We start from the raw sequence: 25,460 nt of genomic DNA, 5'->3' as shown, positions 1-25,460 counted from the left end.
AAAAAAAAGAGAGAGAAAAGCAAAAAAAAAACAGAAAAAGGAAAACTGTTCCTTCAAGCAGCCTCAGTGAACATACACACATACACAAACAAGTGTGTATGTATGTGTGTGTGTGTGTGTGTATATATATATATATGCATTTATATTTACTATTTGCAGTTCCCAACAATTCCTTTGAATCTTATAGTTTTGTTATGTTCAGTCCCCTTTAACTGATTCACGGAAGTAAATTCTTCCTTTTGGTGAAACAAGTTCATGAAGGTTTATCACATTTTGTTTTATTGCTGTCTTTTCCCCTTTGTTGGTAATTAGTTATTTAAGGACAAATCATCCCTAGGATACCCTGGAAATAACTGAGAAATGAAAACCCAAAGTGAATTAGGTTATAAAGTTTGCAGCCATTTTCTAGAAAGAAAAGTCCTCAATATTTGTTGCTGTAGCACTTGACACTCACCGGCTCTGAGTCTTCCTTAAACACACACAGAGTCCTTTATTGAAGCAATCGTAGAAAACACAAGGATTCTGCTTCGACTACATGAGGAGAGAAACGCCTCAGTGAACTAGAAGGTCTCTCCCATGTCTTAAATCTGTAACAGCAAATTGTCTTCCCACACAAGCACGTTCACACGTTCACGTGTGGACACCCTCACCGGTACAAAATGCACAAAGAAGGCTTGCATGTGAATATACACACAGATTGTGCCTCTAGGATCCCCTGCAAATAACCACCGAGCAAACATGCTTTTGTCTACGTGTGAACTCTCTGTGTGAGCAAAGTACTGTGCATGTTCTGCTCAGAGATATGAATTCTCGCTTCATTCTTTCAGCCTGTGCTGTATCTGATTTTCCTCACTTCACTGGGCACCCAGCAGTCCAGCTACACTGCACTTGCACTCTACAATTTGTCTCTAAGAGATTCCCCAAATCACAAAACATCTTGTCTGCTGTCCAATGTGCTCCCCGTATGCAGAAAAGATGGTCTGAAAAATTGGGTTGTGTTTGGAGCCCTGTGGCCTGGCCCACCACTGCCATTGTGCGGGAGTGGTTTTAAAGATAAATGGCTGCCTGTTAACCAGATTTGACATGCTCTACAAAGGCAGGCACCTCTGGTCCCATGACACAGCCAAACAGAAAACACAACAAGCAAGGCTGGCAAAGATGTCCGACATGAATAAAAGCACAACAATTTGTCACATAGTTGTTACAAAATGTTAGCAGCTCTAGGGCTTGCCATGGGATGGCAGAGATAAGGCAGGGTAGAGAATTTGGAAGTTTGAGGACTGGCGAGTCTTAGGCAACAGGAGAGTTAATTTAGAAAAGGGGGTGAAGTAGTCATAGCAAAGGGATTATTTTCATTTGCTTCCTCACCAGGCCGAAGAAGGCCTCAATGTCATGAATTAAATCAGCAAAGCCAGTGTTCCGGGGTTTACTGAATTCCTCTGTTTTGAAGGGCTGTCTTTTAACCATCTCTTTCCAAACTCCCAAAGATGTGACACCTTCTGGTGTCAGTTGCTTGAGGATCAAGAATCATGTTTCATTTTCTTTTTCAAACTGGCATAATGATGAATGAAAGGAAGGATTCTGAGGATGAAAAATCCTTATACCCCACTTTGTCTCACCCTTCACCCAGAGAAAAGGGAATCAAACTGCTTCACTTGAACTCTTTTTCAAATGCTGGGTTTCCTTTTCCAAATGTCCCTCCGCAATCACTTGTTAACTCTGGAAATTCCACAATTCCGGTCACATTTAACCATAAACTTTCTTCCTGACTCCGGGCTCATGCCCTTGCTAAGCCTTACTGTCCTCCTTCATAAAAAGTGTATTAAAATAATAGTATCTATTGGATAGAATTGTTGTCAGGGCAACTTCAGATGGCACAGGCGAAATTCTTAGCACAGGTCCCAGCACATTATAAGTACTCAATAAATGTAAGATAATATTAGCTTCCATGCAGTTGCCAGAGACATTTCACTGGAACACAAATATGATTATGTCATTCTTCTTCTTTAAAAAATGGTCCACAAGCTCATCATCACCTATCTACTGGACAGGAGCCAGAAATATGGCATGGGAGATGCCATTTGCAGACTCAATTTAAGCTCATCCTCTTGCCCACAATCTATGCTCAGACATCTTAGCTGGCTGATAGAACCTGAGGTGGACTACCTTTCCCTCCTCCAGTACCTGGATCTCTCCTCCTGCCTGCCCAGGATGCCCTTCCCTCACTCCACTGGCAAAATCAAAGTCATGAGACCCACACTGCCCTCAAAAGCTGCCTTCCCCTGGAAGTCTGCCCTCCCCACCTGCTCCAAGATCAGTTATGCCATCTTGTACACTCTGTACTCACTGGGTACAAAGTTCCTTATTGCACTCACCACATTTTTCTCATTTCTTGAGCACCCGCCCCCCAACCCCCTTTCCCACTAGACATTGAGCTCCTCAGGGGCCCGGGTCCTATCATTCATTTTTGGATCTGAGCCTCAATATGGTGCCTGCACATTGTAGATGCTCAGTTAATGCAGAACGAATAAACACTGCAATTCTCTGCAGGAATACCAGAGTCCTAAAAGGCACCTGGTGGCATACTTTTTCATTATTTTTGCGACAGATTTTTTTTTTTCTTATAATGCAAAGCCCAGATCACCCTCGGGAATGAAGGTGAAAGAAGCCCTGAGTGGAAAAAGAAAATATGCATTTTTCTTCCGGAAACCTAACATTAGCTCCGAAGAGGGAAGGATTGCTACTAGACATAGCAGAGCAAAACAAGTAAGCTCAGATGGCGAACTCCGAAAAGAAAACGGACTTAAAATACCAAATTGCTGGCCAGTCTAGTGCTGGTATAGACCTTTTACGAACATCCGGATGATGCTGTAGGAGTATGGAGAAGACACTTGGGAGAGGGAGTTTGTATAACAGACATTGTCATTGTCATGGTTCCATATAACTAACATGGGTGAAATCTCCTACGTAAAGAACTCCACATTGCCCTGTGAACTTACAGAGGACTTAGAACCAAATGTAACAAGGGAAGAAGATTTCTACTGCAAATTTTCCAAAGGGTAGGGCCTGGAGCTCTACTGACATCTCTGATTCTCTAACCTTTGTGACCCCTTGTAAACCCAGAACCAGCACAGCCTGGAGCACGTCATAGTACCTCCCCCACCCCACTGCTTTCCTGAAATTTGAGCCAAGACCCATGTGGCTGCAGATCTTCTGTTCACAGGTCCTGAAGGGAATCCAGGAAACCAGTCTTTGATGAAGGATGCACTCTCCCTCACCGAAAGTGAACTGACTGCTGGAAGATGAAATCGTCCTAGTGGCAGTTAGTGGCTGGGGGGAGGGGGGGGTAGGAGCTGGTGAATGCCGAGGGATCACAAGTTAACTGGTGACCTTTCAGTTTCCTCCATTTATAGGTCTCATTTTATTTCTACTTATAATATTAAATGGGAAACAGATTTAAATACATTAGAAATGACGCCATGCCACTCGGAGCCCCCAGCTGGGCTGTCACCTCTAAACTGCGCAGTTCACTTGTGTCCTAAAAGTGATGAGGAAGGGTCATGGGGCCGGGGTGGGGGGGAGGTCTGATACCAGGCCTGAAATCAGAGGACAGTCAGATACCATCAGGGACACAGATTGTTCCTTATTTTTTTTGTCTCTCTCCCTGAAATGTCAGGGTTACCCAAAGAATGTCTTCAGAGTGAAATCATTGATTTCTGCCTGAAACACCAAAGAACCATGCAGAATATTTTACATGAGAGAATCTGATTATTAGTTTGATTGGTAAAACAGTTAACTAAACATATTCTTAGGATGAGCTTTATATGGAGAGATCATTTTGCAGAATGCCAAATACAGGGAGGGGATGCTTAAGAAGTCCCCCAAAGTCTCTTTAACTCCACTGGCAGCCAGATATTCAAACCCCATATTCGCCTCGATTAATTATTAAAATATTTTAAATTCACATTGTTCAGACAGTAGGGATAAGCATATGAAAGTTAAATTTTGTCCATTAGAAGGAGATTTTAAAAAGCTTAGTGGTTCTTATTTTAATAATGAAAACATAGTGTAAATAAAAATAATTTTTAAATAGTATCTAAACCACAAATTTACTCATGTACTAACAGAATGTGCCATCAGCATGCTCAAAATACATTAAGTTGATGGTACAATGCTTTATTAGAAAGTTGCATCTTTGTTGGTTAAAAGAAGAGATGGTATTAATAAGCAGAAATTCATTTCTTGTTTCGTGTTTTGGAAAGATTCTTCCTAGCAGTAACTTTATTCACCAGTTTTGGAGGCTTTTAGGTGGAATGATAAAGATATGGTTAAAAATTCTAAGGAAAATACTGTCCTATTTGAACTCTCTGGTTCTTTCGTAAACTCTAAAAATAAAACTTCAACCGTTTTATTAGATTAGTTAATAGTCTCTGTATGTCTGTGCTACCTGTTCCGTGAGAAAACTTCCTTCCGGGCCCTATTTTGTTGATGGGAGCGCCATGCAGAAAACCAAACCTACATCAGCCTGAGCGTCAGGTGTACAATTTTGACCCCTGGAAGGATGTTAGGCTTGCAGTTTGTATTGTTACGTTTCCTGATCTAGGTCTAAAATACGTGCAGCATTGCTTTTCGGAAGTAAAAAACTGATGGATCGTGCCTTCCGTGGCAGCATTTGTTCAGCATTTGGTACAAACGGGAGAAAAAGATACAGAATGCATGGATTGATTTTCAAATTACCTCAATATTTTGAAAACATTTTCACCTGCATGCTGAGAATGCTAAGAATGGCAAGGAAGGCAATTGTGCATTTGCACAGCCTCCACTGCATTCATTTATAAATTACCTCATCACTGACTGAAATTAACACTGATTCTTACAGGCAATTTCTCAATTTCCAATGCTAATTACATTTTTTTTACTTTTAAATTCTGTACCACCTGTTTTGGGCAAGACATCTTAGGCAGCGCGACCGCATTTAATCACAATTTTAATTAACCGCCCTGTAGATGTGAAAAAGAAGCAATTATAATGTAGATGAATGATGATTTTTCTGCATTAAATTGTTTTGTTTCCCTGGTATGTTGATTGTAACACAGCACACAAATACAGTAACTGTACAATTTTTTTCTATTGTAATTTAGTAATTGTTTTTGGAAAACCAGTTTGGGAATGAGTGACTTCATCTGTTTACAAATTGATTGATACTGTTCACTCACTGATTGCCGCGGCGTATATTTTGGTATTGCACAGCCTAGCATAAAATATAATTAGAGATGCACAGGCTTTGCAGCACCATTTTGGAATCTGAAAATCAACTGTAACTGAAGTATGTTTTCCTTGAGCATACTAGTATCAGTCGGGGCTGATGAAATGATAATCAAAACAATGGGCTTTCCAATTCCACCACTAGTAGAAACCCTTGGTTTCAATCTGATAGTCTAATATGGTAAGTTTATGAATTACTGCGTACTAGGCCTGGGAGCTGGGGGCTGGCAAGTCTGAAGCTTGCACAACTCACTCAGATCTGTATCACGAGAAGCATACCAAGTGAGGTAAGGAAACAATGATGAAAAATAAAAGAGTTGCTGCTTTGGCAATGGAGAGATTGTTCCCGACACCCCGGCACAATGCACTGGTGTGTTGTAGCTCTAGCCTATCTCATCTCTACACGGTGATACAATAAGATCACATTCACGCTCCTGGCTTGCAGATACTGATCATGAAAGCCCTACCTCATTGCAGATACATTCAAAGATCTTATTTACGTGAAGCAGAGCTTGTTCTTCACCCGGCTAGGAAGGGGATGGGGGACGGGGGCGAAGACAGCCATCAATAACTGTTTATTTGAAACCTGATGCTGACTGATGGCTAGAAGATGTATGCTTACTATTCTCACATGAATTAGAAATCCCTTCAGGAATGCCCTATACTAACATCACATCCACTCCCAATCTCAGCAAAGTTCTCAGCTAATGCCCTTCATTGGTATCACAGGGCTGGTGTCTCCCTCAAATTATCCAATGAATTGTTCTGAAATGTGCTCACTTGGATGAGCCCTGCGCTAGGCCATTTCTGCTGGCCTGGAAAAAAGGGGAAAAGGCCATGTAAGCAATTGTGGATGTTCAAAGGAAACTATTTACGAGATCTCTTCATCTTCTACTTTGCTTCTTTTTACACTCCATTCCTTAGAAGATCCTAAACCCGGACAGTTCATTAAAAGGTGAGAAGTCATGTTGGTCCTAGCCATACATTTGTTCTAAAACATAGCAAAGATCATGGCTTTACTTAGAGCAATTTACAGATAGAATGTTATGAGTTGGCACAACAAAGCAGATAATGTTGAGCTAGGGGCTGGGGCAGGAGGACTCTTTGGATCAACTTGTATTTGTATGTCTCTTTTATAAATAGTTGCTAACAAAGTATTAATAGAAAACACCAAACCAATGCCAAAGTTTACTTCACATATTAAGTAAGAATCTGCCCCATTAATATATTAAAAGGTCTATTCTTTTGCCAGATTGGAGATTTGCATGTCTAAATCTTGTTCAGGACAATGAGATTGGACACAAAAATCTCCCATGAAACTAAGAGAATAGCCCACATTGACAGCTATGCTCCTAGCAGGATGTCTCTTTCATGTATGATATTACACAAAAACCAGCAATAAAAGCTTATTCTTGCCTAGTCACCCCTATCTGTGTCACCCTCTCTGGCTATGAGAATTATTTGGTATAAATGAGCTTTGAGTAAAACTACTACTGGAAAAAAAAAAAAAAGGCAATTCATTTCAGTTAGTAAAACAGTCATTGCTATGAAAGTGTGTTTAGGGCAGGTGGAAGTGGGTATGTGTTTTACTCTAGAGATTTAATTTCCAATTTTTAATGCAGTCTCACTGGTTATTAGCAGCAATGCTTTCATACCGCTGAATATTTTTCTCTCCTTTGCCACCTTCCTCACCTTCCTCAGAACAGCTCTCGTGAAAGATGTTGTTTTATGAATGGAGGTAAAAATAACCTTGAATATCTCAAATTATAGCCTCTTTACATAATGAAAAGGGAGTGATCTGGCAATAGATTAAAACAAATTTTTTTTCATAAAGTTGTTCCAGCAATACTGCTTATTTGGAAGTTTCTAAAAGTGGTAGCATCTGTGCTCCTGCTGGGACAGGATGTCATCCCACAAACCTTTCTACGAGCAGTTTGTCTTGGAGAGAAAAATAAAGTACCTGATCCCGGCCTTAGTCAGTCTTAGCTCCCCGTATTTTCACACTCTGACCCACTGCGCGTTCCTTCGAGCAGAGAGCTGCTTCCCATGGCTACCTCCTCAATATAAACTTGCTAACTAATCTCTCAGCAAACACTTGAAGCAAACCTGAAGGGAGGAAAAAGAGGCAGAGGGGGATCAAAAAACCCCCGGCACAGATAAAGCTCAAGACACAGTCAACGGGACACTGGAATCTAAATTTAGTACGAAACTTAACTTTTCTTTTGAAGAGCTAGTTGTTGTCTATGGAACAGGGATTTTTATAACAATTATATTCTTCTTAAATCTCAATCCTAATTCTCCTGCTGTCCGTTAAAAAGGACTCATTTGAACACAAACTCCCTCGATCCTTTTTTTTTTTTTCCTTGCTGGTAGCAATGTGCCTATCCTTACAGGTATTTGTAAATCGTTCCTTTTATAACAGAATATCTTTTTAATAATGTATCTTTTAAAAAGTCTACTCAGACTGCATACGCACACGGTAACTTTTCCTTAGGAATTTATGCGAGAATCCACATTTGAAATAAATAATGACTTTCAACCCATGATCAAAGAAAAATAAATCTTTTACCCTAATAAGACTTTTTAAGACTGGAATCCCCTTTTTAAATGGATAACAGTTAAAGGGCTACTGGCAATCTCTTTATTTCCAAAGCTGTGTTTTAACGTTGGCTATGTGTAAACTGCAGGAGCAAATGAACCAACCCTAAGGTCTTCGAAGTTAAAGCTTTTAAAATAAAGTTGGTACATAGTATTTGAAAACATATTGTTTGGAATTTGAGTTTTAATATCTAGGAATAAACAGAGCATTAAATCAAGCAAAACTGTGACAAGGCCAATATGCACATGGACGATGCCAGGAAGGCATCTTCAGCCCTTTGTTCACAGCTTAACAAAACTGTGCCGTCACACCACTTTAGTTCAACAGTGCCTGTCGAATGGGCATCAGCAGATCAGCCAATGCCTGTCATACACAGAGCCTGAAGACGGTTTGAAAGCAAGGGCTTATTCGACCCCCAAGTCTAGTTGGAAAGTGGCGAGGATTTTAAATCATCTAGTAAAGACACCAACACCCACCCCTCCTGCAAAGGTAGAAGAGATGAGAAAGGATGAGAAAAAAATATTGCTCTCAAGAAATAAACATAAAGGATGGGGGGAAAAAAACATACTCAGGCAAAGAGAGCACTTTTCATATTTGTGTTCTTTGTTAGAGCAATTATAAAAGTTTCGTAATCATAGATTTTTTCTTAAAGTGACAATCCCGATACTGAAATAAAAGTTTAATGTCATTGCTCTTTTAAGATTTTCCCATCTATTTTTGGCCTTTAAACAATTGAATAAATGTTCTTATGTTATCAGGATAGGAGGGTGTTATTTGACAAAGGGAACTTGCCACCCCATGTTATTCAAAGGAGTATCTCTTTAAATGTATTTTTTGCTACGTGGCTGTTTTTGTTGACAAAAGTGCACTAACTTTTGAATTGACAGTCTCCTGAGCTCAGGTCTCTGTGAACATTTAATCTGCTCCCAAGCAGAAACCCGAGAAGACAAACCTGGTAAAGAGAAGGGTTGTTAACTTTCCTACAAGTTAACAATTCAAAAAAAAAAAAAAAAAAAAAACAACAAAAAAAACCCAAACCGCCTTATTTTCCTCCTATAACACTGATCATGAGATTTGGCTTTCAAGCTTTAATAAGTGCTGAGGAGGTGCCTCAGAACTTTGCTCCTGTTTAATTAAGTGTGCCCACTCCTCTTTAGGCATCCAATCAGATGAAATGAGAGTGAAACCCCCCACCCCCCCAAGCAGGACTGGTGAGCCCTAGTGGTAAGAATTAGCTGAAGGTGTTCTGAATCTCCCGACCTTTCAAGTTCCTCCAGGATACATTGCTCCTGAGATCTGTACAGGAGTTGAGATTTCCCTTACACGAAAGTTGAAAAGCTCTCGCTCTCAACCTCCCCACCCCACAACCCTCCCCCCACCACCACCTCGGTCTTTCACTCTGCTACTGTCAGTTTGCTGCCTGTTCTTTAGCTGTCTCTTTTCCAGTCCCTACCCTGTCAGTTTCTGGCCTGCCAATTTCAACTTGAAGCTTGACTGGGCTGATTTGATGCAAATACCTCCAGGGAAAACCCTGAAACTGATGAACAGTTATGTCAAGTCGATTTTGCACCATCGGGAAAAGGTAACCTCTGAGAGAAAAAAAACAACAAGGTTAAAGAGACAAGGGCTTTTCACGTGTAATACCTCTGCTGCACATCTCGTTCACTGTTTACCATCCCTCAGAAATTGTAACTGTCAGAATTAGTCCTAATTGCAGATGCGAAAGCTGCCATTATAATAAAAACAGAGGCAGTGCAGGCATTAAATGTAGCAGCCTAATTTGTGAGACTACAGAAAAGGTAGAGTAAATGAATATTTCATTACTTTAATTACCAGGGACTACTCTTTTCTTGCTGTCTTATGATAAGTGTTGCTGTAACTAGCAACAGCAAACATGCACTAAAACATAAAGTGCAATAATCGTCCTGCTGTCAGGATCACCGCTTTAAAATACGAGCCGGGAAAAAATATAATGGTTTATCTATTTCTTAGAGATTGCAGAAGTAGAAGATGGAAATTCATTTAATGTCAGGGGAAGAAAAAAAGCACACACAAAGGCACCAGTAAACAGGTTTTAGTCAGAGAATAATGGCTCCGAGAGAGAGAAGGAAAAAAAAAAATCAGTTGGCTATACATTTGAAGTGTTAGCCCTAAAAGAACGTTGGAAAGTGAAAAGTAGGAGGTAATAGTGTTTGGATTTTTTAAGGCAAAATTTTGTTTTGTGTTGCACAACGTAATTGCTTGAACATTAAAAAAATAAAACTCCAGTGACTGGGGGAAAGACAAGAGGAAAGCAAGTGGTTTTCAAATGATTAGGCAAAGGTGGAAAAAGTTCAAGTTGGCAAAAGTTTAGAAGCTCAGTCCAGTTCCACTTAAAAAAGACTAGATAAAGCCTGCCAGAAAAAGACTTTGCCTGTAGTTTCATAGTATTGATTCAAAGATTTGGGAAGTATCAATAATTACTCACCACTGACACCTTGGAAAGCCCTGGGCATCTCTCTATAAATGTCAATTTCAGGTAAAGGGGCAAAGCAAAAGTGGGGAGGTGGCTGGATTGTGGGAGGGAGAGGTGGGCCTGGGAGTGGGGGGGTGTGGTTGAGGAGGTTGCTGAGACTGGTTGAAGCCAGCCTGTCTCTGCATTTATCACTTTGTCCCAGAGGAGGTGTTTGTTCAACATAGCAGTTTGACAGCACAAAAACACTGTGGCCAGAAGCCCTATCAAAGAACCTACTGACACATATCATTTGTGGTCTTGGTTTCACAGGGTAAGGATACCTCACACTTTATCTGCACAAGTATAAAACTCCACACATTTCTAAGTGTTCAGTATAGTTTAATCCCCTCCCTTTTTCTTCCCTTTTAAATATTATAAACACTACTTTAAAATCATCTCTATCCAGGACTCCTGAATGCTATTTTAAAAACCATAATAATTTGCAATCAAGTTAGCATAATCCACGTTAAGGCTGGTAATATTGAAGGAATACGGCGGGGGGGGCAGGGGAGAAGGGTGAACAGTTTAAAAGCACAAAGCTTGTAATTTATCCTAAATAACACACTTAAAGTTGAGATTAATAGATGCAAGTAACTTTTGTAAGAATCATGTGGCACAGGGAACACTTTTTTTTTCTTACAATAAATCCTACTAAACAGGGGTCTACATTAATTCTTCACCTCTACTATTTTCATTTGAATATATTTCATTCACGAGCTGTATGATTGTAGTGAAAGTCAGAGAGGAAAATCTCAGAGTTGGGGTTCTAGGGTGTATTTGTGTATGTGGGCACGTGGAATATGTGCATATGGGCTGTATTTAGTTTTCAAATTCCCATTAGCAGAGCAAAGGTGATGGGAAATCTTTAGAGGACAACCATTTTGCTTAGAGATTTTTCCCTTTTAATGGATCTATTTATTATGAAAACACAGCTTACTGAGTTCTTTATATATAAACCTCACCTCTTAAAACTGAGAAATCTCATGATGTGAAACACTTCCATTGATGTGCTTTGTGTCTAAAATAGAAACTTAGGTACTTCCAAGAATAGGCAAATTGCAAAGTTTCTTTGATTACAGTTACTCAGATATACAAGACAATATAAATACAATTTAAACTAAGAAACAGTGAAGTCTATATATTACATTACAGATCACTTGGGCACTGAATTCCTTGAAATTTACTCATCTATTCAGGACAGAGAAAAAAATCTCAGATCTTAAATAGAATGCTATCTTCCTCTGTTGACCTATTATTGATTGCTTATTTTTAGGGGGGAGTGTCTATCACCTTGTCAGGAGTACGTTTCTTTCCTATTGTTGATTATAAAAAGAAATATGAAATAAAACAAAGAACAAAAATCACTATATTGTCATATTAACAACCTAACTAGTGAAAAGGAATCCATTACATTTTTTAAATGTAGAATATGTTTTGACTTTTTGTCATGCGAAGTCATTAGTGACAATGACCTGTTGCCAGAAGAATGTAGTCATTTACCTCTATCACCTGAGATTATTTAAAAATGTTTCCACCGTATTGTTGTGACTTAAAAACACACCTTCATATATTTGCTCTTATGATAAAGTTAGCTAAACTGACCAGGTCTGCGTTTGTCATTTGCTTGAAAGAGTATCTTCACTTAAGTGGGATTTAAAACCTTAACTTCGAAACAGTCGAGTTCAGAATTAGGTCTCCTCCAGTTTAAAGCAGAGTATGTGTGGGTTCAAGTTGAAATAACACACGGCAACCCAGAAAAATGAAGAATAACTAAAAACAGATTAGATACAATAGAACATGATGTTTAATCCCATAGATTATAGGAAAAACTATCTGGAGTCCTAATTTTTATAGTAATCTTTTTTAAAAAAGGAAAGGTAACTTAAATATGTATACTAACATTTCAATATTGCCTTTTAATTCTCCCACTTACTTCAGATCTCATCCCCTCAACTAGCTTACTAATAGACCTAAGTTTGTAAAAAAAAAAAATCATAAATCATTATGACGATTACATTCCTCAATTGAAAAATGAAAGCAAAGTTCAATCAGATCCTTCTCGAAATGTTTGCTTCCCTTACATCCCTTACGTGTCCCCACTGCTTGCTCTTCCAAAGTCTGGTTTTCGGAAGCTCGTTATTAATTTCTAACCCAGACTGCAGCACCCACTGTAATGTACTTGGCTTTATTAGCTATCATATGTTCCTGGGTCACAAACACAGAATATCTGATGAAACATTGATCATCTTCCTTCTCTTTTCAGCTCCTCTAACTTTCCTGTCAGGAGCCTGAAAAAATATGCACAGTTACTGTTGCTGAGGGGAGACAAAGTTTAACTTCTGGGTTGGCAATCGGAGAATAATTCATGAGCAGATTTCTAGCAAATGATATGATTTGCTAAATTTTGGTCTTTGATTTATATTTATGTACTCCTGCTACTGTTAAGGTTTTGCCAACCTCAATTAGATCATGAATGAGATCATTTTAATTCAGCCCCCAAACTGTGACCTGACCATGGTCTGAAAGTGTTCAAAAAGTAATTTTAAGCCTCCCTTTGATTTGAAAAGGAATACTGCATGCTTGGTCGTTCATACAAATAACATAAAACTTAATTATTGGATGATTTGGCAGAGGACCTTCTTGCCAAACAACAGTCAATGCCAGCTACTGTGATACTGGCGATACCCAGGCCCCCGAGCACACAGCCCCCTGTATACAGCATTTGTTCATTGTGTCTCAGGGCAAGATGCTTTCAAATAGGATTCGTGGAGCTGGGAGGCAGGGTGCAACTCGAAGGGTGTACCGTATTTATAACTCCAGTTAAAAAATGCTGTCTCACCTAGAAGGGAAGTAGATCTGCGCTGTCAAATCACCAGGAGGCTGTGACAAAGGGAGCTTGCAGCCTGACACACGGTGTAACAACATAGCAAACACCTTTAATCCTGTCATGTCTCATACCCTTTACTTTCTCACACATTTGTGGCTGCTTGAACGTTGACACCTACACTCTTTTTCAAAACTAAATAAGGCAATCTTATTTAAGCCCGAATGCAACACCTGTAAAGTTATTCTTGTGCCCGGCAAAAAATAACCATTAACTCCTTCCTCTTATAAATGTCTCCCTGCTTGCTTTGGCAAGTCTTAAGTTGGTAACAGTGGGCCTGAGGCCCTGCCTCTGAGGTTCACATGACCTTCCAAGCTCCGAAAGATAGGCAACACTTCCCCCTTGAAAAGATGCGGGGGCTGTGATAATGTCACTGTCCCAACTGACCTCTTATAGCTTTTTGAGCTGAAGCCCCTTTCTTCATCACAAACTCCTGGTGTCTTTTATAGTAAGGAGAGAGGCCCCAGCTGCTTTATTCCCTCTAGCTACCATGGTCTAATATTTTAAAAGCTGGAAATGAAAATAGCTTTTCTAAAGATATTTCCTGGAATTTTTAATGTGCTGCCTTGATTCCTTTTTTTTTTTCTTCTTGCCAATTATAAACCACCATTTGGAGGGCTTATGAGCAATGTAAGTCCACCTCATCTAATTAAACCACATTGTTTTAAAAGCTTGAACAGTTTTCATGTCTATAAGACTTGTCTGAATAATAAACTGCTAGCTAGAACCAGAATTCTGGGTGTCTTTGGAGAGCCAGGATTTTATCTGCTGAGTGCAAAGGGCCAGGCATTCAAAGAGTTAAAGAGTGTTCCCGCATTGCTGGGTAGGTTAATATCACAGCTGCCTGGTAAAGCATTATCCCGGTACCTCACTTAACAAAAGCCTCCTTTTGCAAACAGACTCCCACTTTCTCCCCAAGTGTCCAAAGGTGTTTACTGAAGTAAATCTGCCTAAATCCTTCATTGCTTGGGTCATGGGGGTGGATAGGAGGGGTGGAAGGTGTAGGGATAATCTCTTTTTGTAAATTCTGTAAATCTTCTGGGAAAAAGAAAAAAAAAATCAAGAATCTGTGTCACATGCTCGTGTACAACTTCTAATATCTCCGCTAGTTTTACTCTTATAAGTGAAATCCGCACAATGGCTATCAGAAAAGCCCCCATTTCCAAGTATTCATTCTGCTGTTTGAAGCAATTGCACTTCTAAACTTGTGTGTGTGTGCGCGCACGCGCACGCGCGCACGCGCATTATGGGCTTAATCTAATGTTGAAAAACTGTTGGTATCTAAAAGTGGTTTCAGAAAGGAAAAAAAAAAAAGACAAGACAGTTTAGGAGCAAGATAATGTAGCTGAAAAGTTGTCACGAGAGGTTTCTGCTCTTGCTGTGGTCTCATTCCGATACCATTAACTGCATGTTACTTTTGCATGTTGAAAATGGAGGCAAATAACACAGTAAAATCTGACAGGTCCGCCTGCGAGGGTTTAAACAGTTCCCAGTAAGAAGGAGCCCTTGAGGCATAAACTTTCTCTCTGAGGAGAACATGAATACCACCAACCCCTCCCTACAAATCTCGAAGCATCCAGTTTGAGATACAAAAAGGCTGTCATCTCACAAATGTTAAACATACTAAAAAAATCTGAAAAAAAAGTATGGAGAAGGTGTGAAAAACGTGGCACTTTACAGCCCTCAAAGCTTTTTAAAATAGAACAACTTTTCCCCCTAAAATTCTTTTCAGAGAATTTTTTTTTTTCCTTTTTGGCTCATTTGAGAGTTTCTTTCTTGGCTTTTTTCCCCTTTCATTTGAAAATATGAATTATCATAAAAAGTCAGGGGAAAAAATGGGAAAGTCTTTTCCAGTTTTCCTGAAGATTTATCAGTGTGTTCAGGCTGGGTGTAAGCACTTCTCCCTTTTTCTCTGGGCCAGACACCCATCACTGAAACCAGAGCGGGGCCTTGGGAGACTTTATCCTTTCTCTCCTCCAGAGCAGTCTCCAGCTGCGGCAACTGCCCCCCCTCTATCCCCCCCCCTCCAAGTGCCCTCACCTCCCTGGTCTGATGATAAACAATAAGTAAAGCCAAATAGTAGGCAGCACTTGAGAGTGGGAAGTCCACACACCTGACCCCAAGTCTAACAGGCTTCTGAGGGAGAATTTGATCCCTCTCTGACACTTTTTACCTCAAGTGTTGAGCGGGTGGCCATGAATAGTACAGACATGCCATCTTGTAACACTATATGCCTGTCAGGAGGGACAGGGCCTGGTCAAGCATCAACTATATAAGGCTGGTAACTAGGGAAAGCCCAACAAACAGCCACAAACACCTAAGTTATTTTACTCAGCTACTACCCTCTGCCTCTCTCCTCTTCTCTCTCCTCTCTCCTCTCTCTCTCTCTCTCTCTCTTTCTTTTCATCTTGGCTTTCTGTGGCAGAATGCAAATGGAGCCTGCCGGCGGTGAAAGGGCTGAATTGTGATTAAGAAGAAGAAGAGCTCCTTTCTTTGTTCTCCCCTCAGGGGATGTTTACTGGGAGAGACACAGCGGATCAGATATGAAAGGCATTCAGGTCAGCATTGATGTGAGCGAAAGTGAAATCATACCTAAGGCATTCAAAAGACCGCCGTGTCAGGGGTTCAGCTAACGGTGCAGCTACTGTGCGTGTCTTCCCGGAGAGGCAAAAATCGTTTCACAGACTGGCAATTTTTTCTCCCTAATTCACTACAAAATTATAAAAGTTTCCCCACCCTATTTATCTCCTACCAGATGACACAAGAGTTAGTATTTTCTCTCCTTATGGACCACACGCGAAATTAGACCAACTTCTAATAACTGTATTACCTTAGTGAACCAGCAAGGCACCATCTGAACTGTGAAATCTTTCTTTTTTAAGCAGATGTATTCATGTGTGATACATATATGCATAATATGTAGGGGAGAACTGAATGAAGAGAAAAGCCAAAAGCACACACATGGATGGCTTTTCCTCTCACTTTTCTCAGAGGAAACACAAGACAACACACACACGCGCGCGCACACGCGCACACACACATAGTATAAAAACAGTACAGAACACCTTAAAACGAAATTCTTTATTTACTTTGTAACTACTAGTTACACTTTTCCTGAGAGTTTTCACTCTGACAGGACTGTCACCCAGATAAAAGTATTTGGCACATAGCTATTAAGGCAAAGACTTCCATAGAGTCTGCTGATTATTATTGCTTTCCTTTTAAAAAATGCTGCATGAAGAAATACTTGGATCTTACTTTTTAAAAGTTTACACTCCCCACAGCCCAAATAGTCATTCAATAGATTTTCCAAGTGGTAAGCTGATGCTGTTGGTATAAACAGAGCTATGTAAGTATATACAAAATTCACAAATCACAGCAAACATACAAATAATAGGGAGGTGCCTAGATGTTTCAAGGCTTAAAAATGAAAAGGAAAATCACATTTCATCTTCTGATTGCTAAAGAAAGAAAAGAAATGGGGGGGGGGATAGGGCTATATTTATTGGTTTTAAATCATCCTTCCCTCTTCTCTGCATTATTTTTTTCAACCTTCACATCTTGGCTAAAAAGCATATTTGGGCTTATGTTAACATCTGCTTTTGTGGTGACATTTAATTCTGTATATTTTCAACTAGTGTTTCTGCATCACAGATTTTCCTCCTTTATCTCTTTGCTCTAAAAAGACAACCAAAGAGCAATCAAAAAGGTGTCTGACTTGGCCATTCAGACAATTGCCCCCTTGTGGGAATGCGGGAATGAATGGTACAGTGGACACCCCAGCACCATTGACGTTATAAACATGTAAATGAAACACATTAGGGCAGACAATCAATTGTCTGTGAGCATTGCAAACCTGCACTCCCTCTCTCTGTGACAGGCACAAAATAGTGTCTACCTTGGGAAGCCACGGTGCTGGAGAGGAAAAGGACAAAGAGTTCCCTTTCACACAGAAGAAAATGCACCTTAAAAGCCTTGGAAGAATGCAGATGACAAAAACTGTTGTAAGGAAAAGAATCTCCCACATCTTAGAAGAAACGCGGCACTGCTAGAGAGCTAACAACACCGCCCTTTCCTACCTTCTGGGTAGACATACATTTCTCCAAGGAAATATTCTTAATACGGCATTAGGGTGTTTGATAACCTCTTGGAATTTTCTTTACTTTGAGCAAATTAAGCAAGCAAGAAAGGAAGCATCGGATACATATGACATAGCAGTTTAGCAGGGAACTTTAATCTTGGCTTTATTCGTATTTGGAAATAAATGCTTAAAGACGTGAATTTATTTTTATTTGGCAACAGAGTAACAATGTAAAGTTTAAAATCCTTAGCCCACCCTTACCCCTGGTGGAGCATCACATTATGGGTGCCAGCAGACTAGTGGCTCTGCTACGAAGGAAGGCATGTTCCACCCCAACTGACTTAGTGCTTCCAAACCGAAATAAAACAAATAGACCAGTCTAGATACACAGCCCCCAGTCTTGTGTGTGTGCAGCGTGACGAAACTTGCAGAAGCTCTCCACAGAGAGAAAAGGATGGAGATGGATATCTTTGGAGCGCCCTCAGAACTGGTACCTGCCACACAAGCTGCCTCTGAGTGCTTTGAGAATCAGCAAAACAGGCTCCCTATAAACTCATCAACTTTATGAAGAAAGCTACTTGCGAAAGATTTCTCCACTTGCAAAGATAACGAAGTCTGAAGCGACTGTAATCCGAAGGAAACTTCCCTGCCTCAGTGTGTACTAAGGGGCTCTGACTCCGGGCTGCCCCATGCCAACTTCACCTCTCGGAGAGGAGAGTCAGGAGCCACATCCTGAAGAAGGGGCAGAATGCATTTCTTGTCCTTTTTATGTAAGCATCTCTGAAACGGAAGCAACTTCTCCGTCCTCTAAGCATCACCACCAGCGCCTCCACTCCCTTTAAGGAAGTGGTAAGGAGAGAGGGCTTATCTTAAAAAAGGATAATCATGTCTGCTCATCTGCTTGTTTCTCCCCTAGGGTCCAGAGCCCTGAACACATCCAACTTTATCCCTTTTCTTTTACCACTGGAAATCAGAGACCAAAGGCATTTGTAAAAATCTTCCCCACTCCCCCCACACAATCCCCAACCCTTTAGCTGAAAGTTTGTAGAAAAATCAAATTTAACTTTTCTGTCTTTCTTCCATTTCCCTTTCCCCTCCACTCCGAATTCAGTTTTCATCTAAAAGACAACTTCATTCCCTTTTCTGAAACAAGCAGTTTCCGGGTTTGATTTTGGTTACAACCTGCACGTATGTGTGCGATTTTTCAGAGGCTGATGCTGGAAGGCAATGGGCTGGGGAGGCTGGCCCATCTTCCCAGACTCCACAGGATGCCGGAGGGAAGCAGGAGCATCCCCAGGAGCCGAGCCCGAATCAAGGGGCTAAAGCAACAAACTTTGCAAGTTACAACCCGGCCCGCCAGTGGCAGGCAACAGCCGGGCATCTCCCCTCTCCAAGTGCTCATTTCTGACTCCAAGGCTGTGTGGAGATAGTGGGGTATAATCAGGGGAATGGAAAAGGGGGGGGGCTGGGTTTCCCCCCTCTCTCCAGCTTCAGTGAAAGTGTTACAAAGTGAGTCAGGCGACTGAAGATCATCTGACTGAACTTTCTTGAAACCGACACACATTCTTGTCTGCCGGCAACTTGCTTTTTGCCTCCTTCCCCCTCACCCCTCTCCCCCTTTCCTCCTGCACATCTTACTTTCTGGGAAGAGATTTCATCCTTTCCATGTGGGGGAAAGGGGACTGTCAGCTATGGATTAACTTGGCCCTGGCACTGTCTTTGCCAAGCATCTTGCTGGTCTGAGAATCTTGAAGGCTGGGTTTTAGATTCTTGTTTCTCTCTTTGCACATTTATTTCCCTCAAACTGCCTCCTTCTCCTTCGCTTTTTAATAATTGTATACAGCATCGTCTTCTAACCCACATTCTTGACCAGCCTTTCAAACACACACACACACACACACAGACACAACTGCTTTACATATTTTTTCTTCTTGTCGCCTTTCTCTATATATACATTGTTGACTTCATTAAAATTATATAAAGTGCCATTCTAGTTTCCTGGATGACCATTTTTCTTTTTCTTTTTCTTGAAGCTTCTTACTTCTGTGATTAGTATTGCCATTATTCCTTTCCAGGAATTTCTATATGATTTTGATAAGCATCATCATATTTAGTGTTATCAGCAAAGACACAAGCTCAAAAGTGACATCTTTTCCATGAATCCAGGAAAGAAGAAAAATCCACTCAGTTCAGATAAATCCTGGCAATCCCCAAAGGGAAAGGCATTGGATATGTGCTTGATGAGAAAGAAAATGAAAAAGGGGGAAGAAAACTCTTCTACCTGCTTCTCAAAACCAGGGCATTGCTCAGTCAGATTAAACCTGAAGAGAAACACTGACAAGTAACCAATTCACAGCATGTTTTTCACAGATTATTTGGAAAAAGAGACAGGTAATAGTCAAAGTTAGAGAAGCTGTAAGCAATGGACAGGCTTGTTGTTAAGTGTGCAAGGTCTGAGGTAAATGTCTTAAAAAATGTGCAATTCAACTTTCCATTTCGGAGTGCTGAGGCTTCTCCCAAGTTAGTGGCTGGGCGGAGGGGAAATGGTTGCGGGGTCCATGGCTGAGCACCTCCCTGGCACTCTGTTTCACCTGCGAAGCCCCCAGCAGGCCTCCCTCTCCACCAACCCCACCCCTCAGGGTTCCCAGGGAGCTTGGAGCCTTCTCTTTCCCCAGACCTGGGCTCTGGCCTGACCTCACTGCCGGGGCCAGGCTGGTCAGCAGTGGCAAAATCCCGAAGGGGGTGGGAGGAGGCAGGAAAGCAGAAACAAACATTCTAAATAGTCTCTTCTGCAAAAGAACACTTCTGGGAACCTTGCTTTATATCTCTTTCTCTTTTTTTTTCTCTCTCTCTCTCAAAAAAAAAAAAAAAAAAATGACTGTTTAACATAAGAAAAAAAATCCTCCTTGACACAAAGCTTTTGTTATCCAGTTGATCAGCACCGTGCTTTAGATACTTGTAAGGAGGGGGGGGGGAAAGCCCCACAACAGACATTGATTTTAGAAAATCAATAACCAACATTTAATAAAAGGAACAGAGGAAACACAAGAGAGGAGAGGGGGACATTAGGTATAATTTTAGTGTCTACTAAATTACCCAGAGATGGGGAAGGGGAGGTCTCCTGTGTAAGGACCACCTTAAATAATGCCAGATTGCAGAATGAAGAAAAAAATTGAATTAAGGGAGAGAGACAGAGAGACAGAGACAGAGAGAGAGGGAGAAAGAGAGGAGAGACTGACTTAAAAAGAGGCAGCCTCAACTGGATCTTGGGGAAGCAGCTCGGAATATATTATTGTACTTTTTTTTTTTTTTTTTTGTAATACTAAGCCAAGCAAATAGATCAAAGGCAGCACAAAGGGAAAAGGCAGGATAACGTAACGAACAGTTTCTGACCAAAATTCCTCTATCACTCCCCCATATGGCTCGACACCTCCACCACAACAAGCAAAAGATACACACACACACACACACACACACACACACCCCACAACCTAGAGAGACAGAGACAGAGAAGCATCATTTGTCTCTAATCAAAATTCTCTCGTCTTTGTGTTTTCTCTCTCTCCAGCACCCCACACTGCGCCCCCAGCCGCCCCCTCCCTGCGCCGCGCAGCTCCGGGGCAGGCCGGGGGCGCGCACAATTGTCCTCTCTAGAGGAAAGTTGCTCCAAGTGGGCCGGGCGGTCCCCGCGAGGTGCGGGCTGGGTTTGCGGGAGGCCGGAGGCCGGGCCGGCGCCGCGTCCCCACGTCCAGCTCAGGAGCGTCAACGCGGCCCCGTGCCGGGTGATCAAGCTGAGACCGAGGGGAGCGAGAAGTTTCCTTTCCCAGTCTGAGCTGGCGCTAGTTCGCTTGTTTGTTTTGGGGGGTTGGTTTTTCTTTTTAAACTCAGTATCCTCTGTCAGCTCCCCCCCAGCACCCTCTCTGGTCCCCAGCTCTCTCCCCTCCCCCAGGCGCCTTCTGCGCTCTTGCCAATCACTTTTCTCTTTTATTCCCACGATTTTGTTCGGGGGTAATACCTAGGGGGGTCGATCTCTGTCTCTCTGTTTCTCTCTCTTTCCTTTACTTCATCCCTTCTCTGCCTCTCGCCAAGATAGACCTTATTAACAGTCACCCTTTTAGTCTCCCACCTCTGGTCTGTGTGTCCCCCTCGCACCCCCATCTCCTTCCTCCTTCCTGACTCAGCTTGGATAACGGGCTCCTCCTGACCATGTAGAAACTGCCCAGAAAAGTCTCCCTGCTCTCTTCGACCCCTCCAGTCCCCGGCGTGGGGCCGGAGCTCGCGGAGAGGAGCCACCCGCCCCCGAGCCCGCACGGACCCCGCCGGACCCCGCGCAGGGCCGGCCGAGTCCCTCCCACCCGAGGTCCGGGCGCGCCCGGCCGGGCCCCGTTGCTCGCGGACCGTTACTTGGCGGACGGGGAGGCGGCCGCGAGACTCCGGCAAGAAACTTTAAGCCGCGCGGAGGCACAGCCCCAGGCCCCCTCTCCCGCCCTCGCAGTTCCTCGGCCGCCCCCGCCCCCGCCCCGGGATCCTGCACGACCCGGCGCCCGGGCCCCCGCCCTGCCCTTGCCGGACGCTCCCGCAGCCCGGCCGGGGACCCGGCGGACCGGGCGCCAGCGGAGCGAAAGGCGGAGGCAGCGGGAGGGCGGAGGCGGGGGCGCGAGGGGGCGGCGGGGGGGGGCGCGGGGCCCCCGCCGGACCCCAGCGCTCCGAGCCCCCCGGCGCCCCCCGCTCACTTTGCCCGGCACTTCCCCAACTCCCCGGTCCAGCCGCCGCGCGCGCAGGGCTCCGGCGCCGGCCACGGAGGGAGGCTCGCCCGCGAGCCCTGGGCGCCGCCGCCGCCGCCGCCGCCGCCTCGGTTCCCTTTCCCTCTCCCCCTCCTTCTCCCCGGGTCTCTGAGCCGCGGAGTGGCCCGGAAAAGTTTGGTTCGGGCCGCTTCTTACCGTTTTTCCTCCTGGGATTGGCTTGTTTGCGCCTCTTGCACCGGGGGCCATCCGCCATGATCGGCTGCTTCATTGATAAGAGCGGATCAGATGGCAGTTCGCATGGACTCGGCGCCCTGCTTCGGCAGCACGCAGGCTCGATCTAGCAACCAAACACAGCGACAATGTGGGCATCGCCCGCGCCCATTGAAACGCGCGCGGGCCGCCCAGGGGAGCCGGGCCAGGGCCCCGGCGAGCACCCATCCGCGCCCCCCAACGCCAAAGCGAAACTTCGGCGGCCCCCTCCCCGCCCCTGCCCCCAGCCTTGGCCCCGAGGCGCTTTGTGTTTGTTACTGTTTGGTGTGTTGCACCCGCGAGGGGATCGGAGAGACAAGAATTACATCTTCAAAATGAGTCATAACTCCTGACCGTATGAGGGAATGCACACGGCGGTACAGTAAGGCTGCTTGACTCAGGGCTAGGCGGACCCTTTCCTCGGAAAAGTCCTCAGCCCGGCTCGGGAACTTGGGGTGAGGCGAGGCTTTCTTTCTCTCTCATCTTGTCTCACCCCCCCACCCCATTCCCCAGAGGAAACAAACAAACAAACAACGCGAAACAGCCCCCGGATGAAGCACACTCGGGCAAATTGATAATAGTAATTATAGGAAGCCCACTCGCCCCGCGCCCCCTCCCCTCCCCTTTTGGAGTTTATCGAGGCACTGTCTCTGCCTCCCCCCGGTCCCCCGCCCCCAAATTAAGATTTCCCGTTTCACGCCGAAATAAGAAGTATAATTATAAGCCTCTTTGGACACTGTCGCTTCCCACCCCCCCTCCCCCCCCGCCACTTTGACAATATTTACTTAAGTATTTTCCCCCACCTCATTCACACACATGCTCCCCTACACTGGTTCCCTTAAATAGTTCCAGTAGAATTTTTTTTTTTTTTTTTTTTAATCCCCTCAAGAAAGGAAAGAGAAAGTCCAACCGCTACGGCAATACTTTTAAGCTCTACTAAATGATCGTATCCTTTCTGGCTTCGAAACTTTTGTACCTAAAAATCGAGAGAGGCGCTGCATTTTTTCAGCTGAAACTGTCAAAACTTGGAGAAGGGGAACCTCGGAGGCAGGCAGGAGAGGAGGAGAATCCCGAAACTCGGTGGAGGTTGGGAAGATGCTGTGCCTCGAGGATTAGTTTAAACAGGGGCTATAAAAGATGTAACAGATGCAAACTGTAACACAAGGGCCATTAACCCTTTCTCTGCCGAACACACTTAGTCCCCACGCCCCGCACCTATTGTCTCCTGTGCTCGAAGCTTTGCAGAAAACCTGGAAAGTGAGTATCAGTTTCCACACATTTGCTGAGAGGGGTGGGGGTGGGGGCAGAGAGAAGGGGAAGTGGATGATTTAGAAAGCACCTTGAATTTAACCTAGGCATAGTGGGTGACTTTTAAGTTTGACACATTTTGTCATTTCTTGGCTCTCCTATTGATTGTAAATTGTTGGGAAAAATCCTGAAATAAGGAAATGGTCACACAAGTGTCTGGGATGAAACAGCTGGCCTGTCTGTATTCATGCTGAGACTTACACACGATTGCATATAAATACATGTTTAATAAAGTAAGCTGCTAGTTTTATGAGCATGTGTGTGTGTGAGGGACAGATAGAGCATTTGTGCTGTAAACTTTATCTTTGCCTGTTATTTCTAACTCTGGAGTTAGTAATCTTGCCTTCATCATTATAGGGGAGCATGTAAAATATATAAGTAGGTGGCAGATAAACACATTCATGTTAGCCGGGCTCATCACTGTTCCTGGGAACTCCAGCTATCTCTCTCGACTTTCCAGTGCCAAAGTATGGAATGGGATATGTGTGTGCATGTGTCTCCTGTTAAATCCATGTCTATAATACTTTGCCATTTAAAATACAATTTCAGAAGTTATCCTTAATTTAAAACTCTGATATCCTGACAGCAGCTTTCTTCCCAGCTGTAGTGACCCCCCCCCCACCCCATACACACACTTTGGTAAACGACTCAAGTTCCATGAGGACTTTCACTTCTTTATTTATCATCACAGAAGTGAGGTGTTACTTCACATACATACACACACAAAGAATAAAATAAAGAAATGAAACTCGCTAAGCAGACAAAAACAGGCAACTTTCTGCTTAGAAAACAGCCTCCTCCGGTGGGAGAGGATGCACTGCCATATCTAAGAGAAAGACTTGCCCCTGAATTTGGTAGGTTTGTATTGATCAAGTTTTGTAATTATTAACAGGTATTTGCCAAGTTTTAATTGCTGAATACAATGAACTGGAACTAGATGCAAAAATAGAGCAGAATCTCTCCCCTTGAAGAGTTTTCATTCCACCATGTAGTTCTCAATAAAACTTTTCCTAGGCTGGGTAGCAAAAGGCACCTTTGGTTACCTGAATGGACAGGTACAGGGCAAATTATTTGGGGGAGGAAAAAGGAGAGAAAAGGAAGGAGAGAGAGCGGGAGTGCCAGAGAAATCGAAGAAGTCACTCTTGGGGAAAGCTTGCCATAAAGGAGCTAAACCCACCTGAAATTCCTGCCCACAGACACTCCTTCTCACTTCAGACTCACATCCCCACTTAAAAGGAGAAAAATCATAAAAGGAGGGTGGGGGATGACCATACAAAAAAAGAACAAAAAGAGAGAAAAGGGGAAAAAAAAACCTACCTGCGAAGTCTTGTTTGTAGTTTTGGCCAGAAATGGTGAGAAGAAAAAGCATGAAGAAGCCGCGAAGTGTGGGGGAGAAAAAGGTGGAAGCGAAGAAACAGCTCCCGGAGCAAACTGTACAAAACCTCGCCAAGAGTGTCGGGAGGCAGGACCGTTATTCCTGCGGAGCAGGTTAGAACTGATCTCTTTCGGCCACTCCAGGAAACACAAACCTGGGGACGGACTGACGTGTTACGCCTCTTCTAATGACATTTTTTTCTTTTTCTTTTCTGTAGGAGAGAGAGGAGAGACCCTGAAACACGCGCCACCTATCTTTGTGGGGAGGGATAATTGAAGCGCCCTGAGCGTGAGCATCATGTGAAAACGTGATCGCCAAGTTTCTCTCTGGGAAAGGATCTGGGATAGATTATACCTTGAAGTCTCCGCAAACGCTTTAGTGGAAGAAATGAAATTCCACCTCCCTCCCTTCCTCTCTCCCTCCCTCTCGCCTCCCTCCCTCCCTCCCTTCTCCACGCCCC

At 43.2% G+C, this 25,460-nt stretch overlaps 1 protein-coding gene across 5 annotated transcripts in view; it reads right to left on the bottom strand.

The window, feature by feature from the left end:
* The window catches only part of ZEB2 (zinc finger E-box binding homeobox 2), a 130,094-nt gene extending 104,876 nt beyond the window's left edge, over positions 1-25,218 (bottom strand). The window contains exons 1-2 of one of the 5 annotated variants that reach the window (XM_035008092.1): positions 24,943-25,218; positions 22,264-22,405 (exon numbers count right to left, since the gene is read on the bottom strand). In XM_035008092.1, coding sequence (XP_034863983.1) covers positions 22,264-22,336 — 73 coding nt within the window. In that variant the 5' untranslated portion in view covers positions 22,337-22,405; positions 24,943-25,218. Of the gene's footprint in view, positions 1-22,263; positions 22,406-22,596; positions 22,620-22,643; positions 22,774-23,293; positions 23,562-24,942 lie in introns of those variants that run through there. The other 4 variants (XM_035008093.1, XM_035008094.1, XM_035008091.1 and 1 more) reach the window with 4 other exon arrangements.
* Positions 25,219-25,460: the final 242 nt, after the last annotated feature.

The sequence above is a fragment of the Mirounga leonina genome, unplaced genomic scaffold, assembly GCF_011800145.1.
Source record: "Mirounga leonina isolate KUSES-001 unplaced genomic scaffold, KU_Mleo_1.0 Mir_151, whole genome shotgun sequence".
Classification (NCBI taxonomy): domain Eukaryota; kingdom Metazoa; phylum Chordata; class Mammalia; order Carnivora; family Phocidae; genus Mirounga; species Mirounga leonina.
This window is presented reverse-complemented; position numbering and strand designations above follow the sequence as displayed.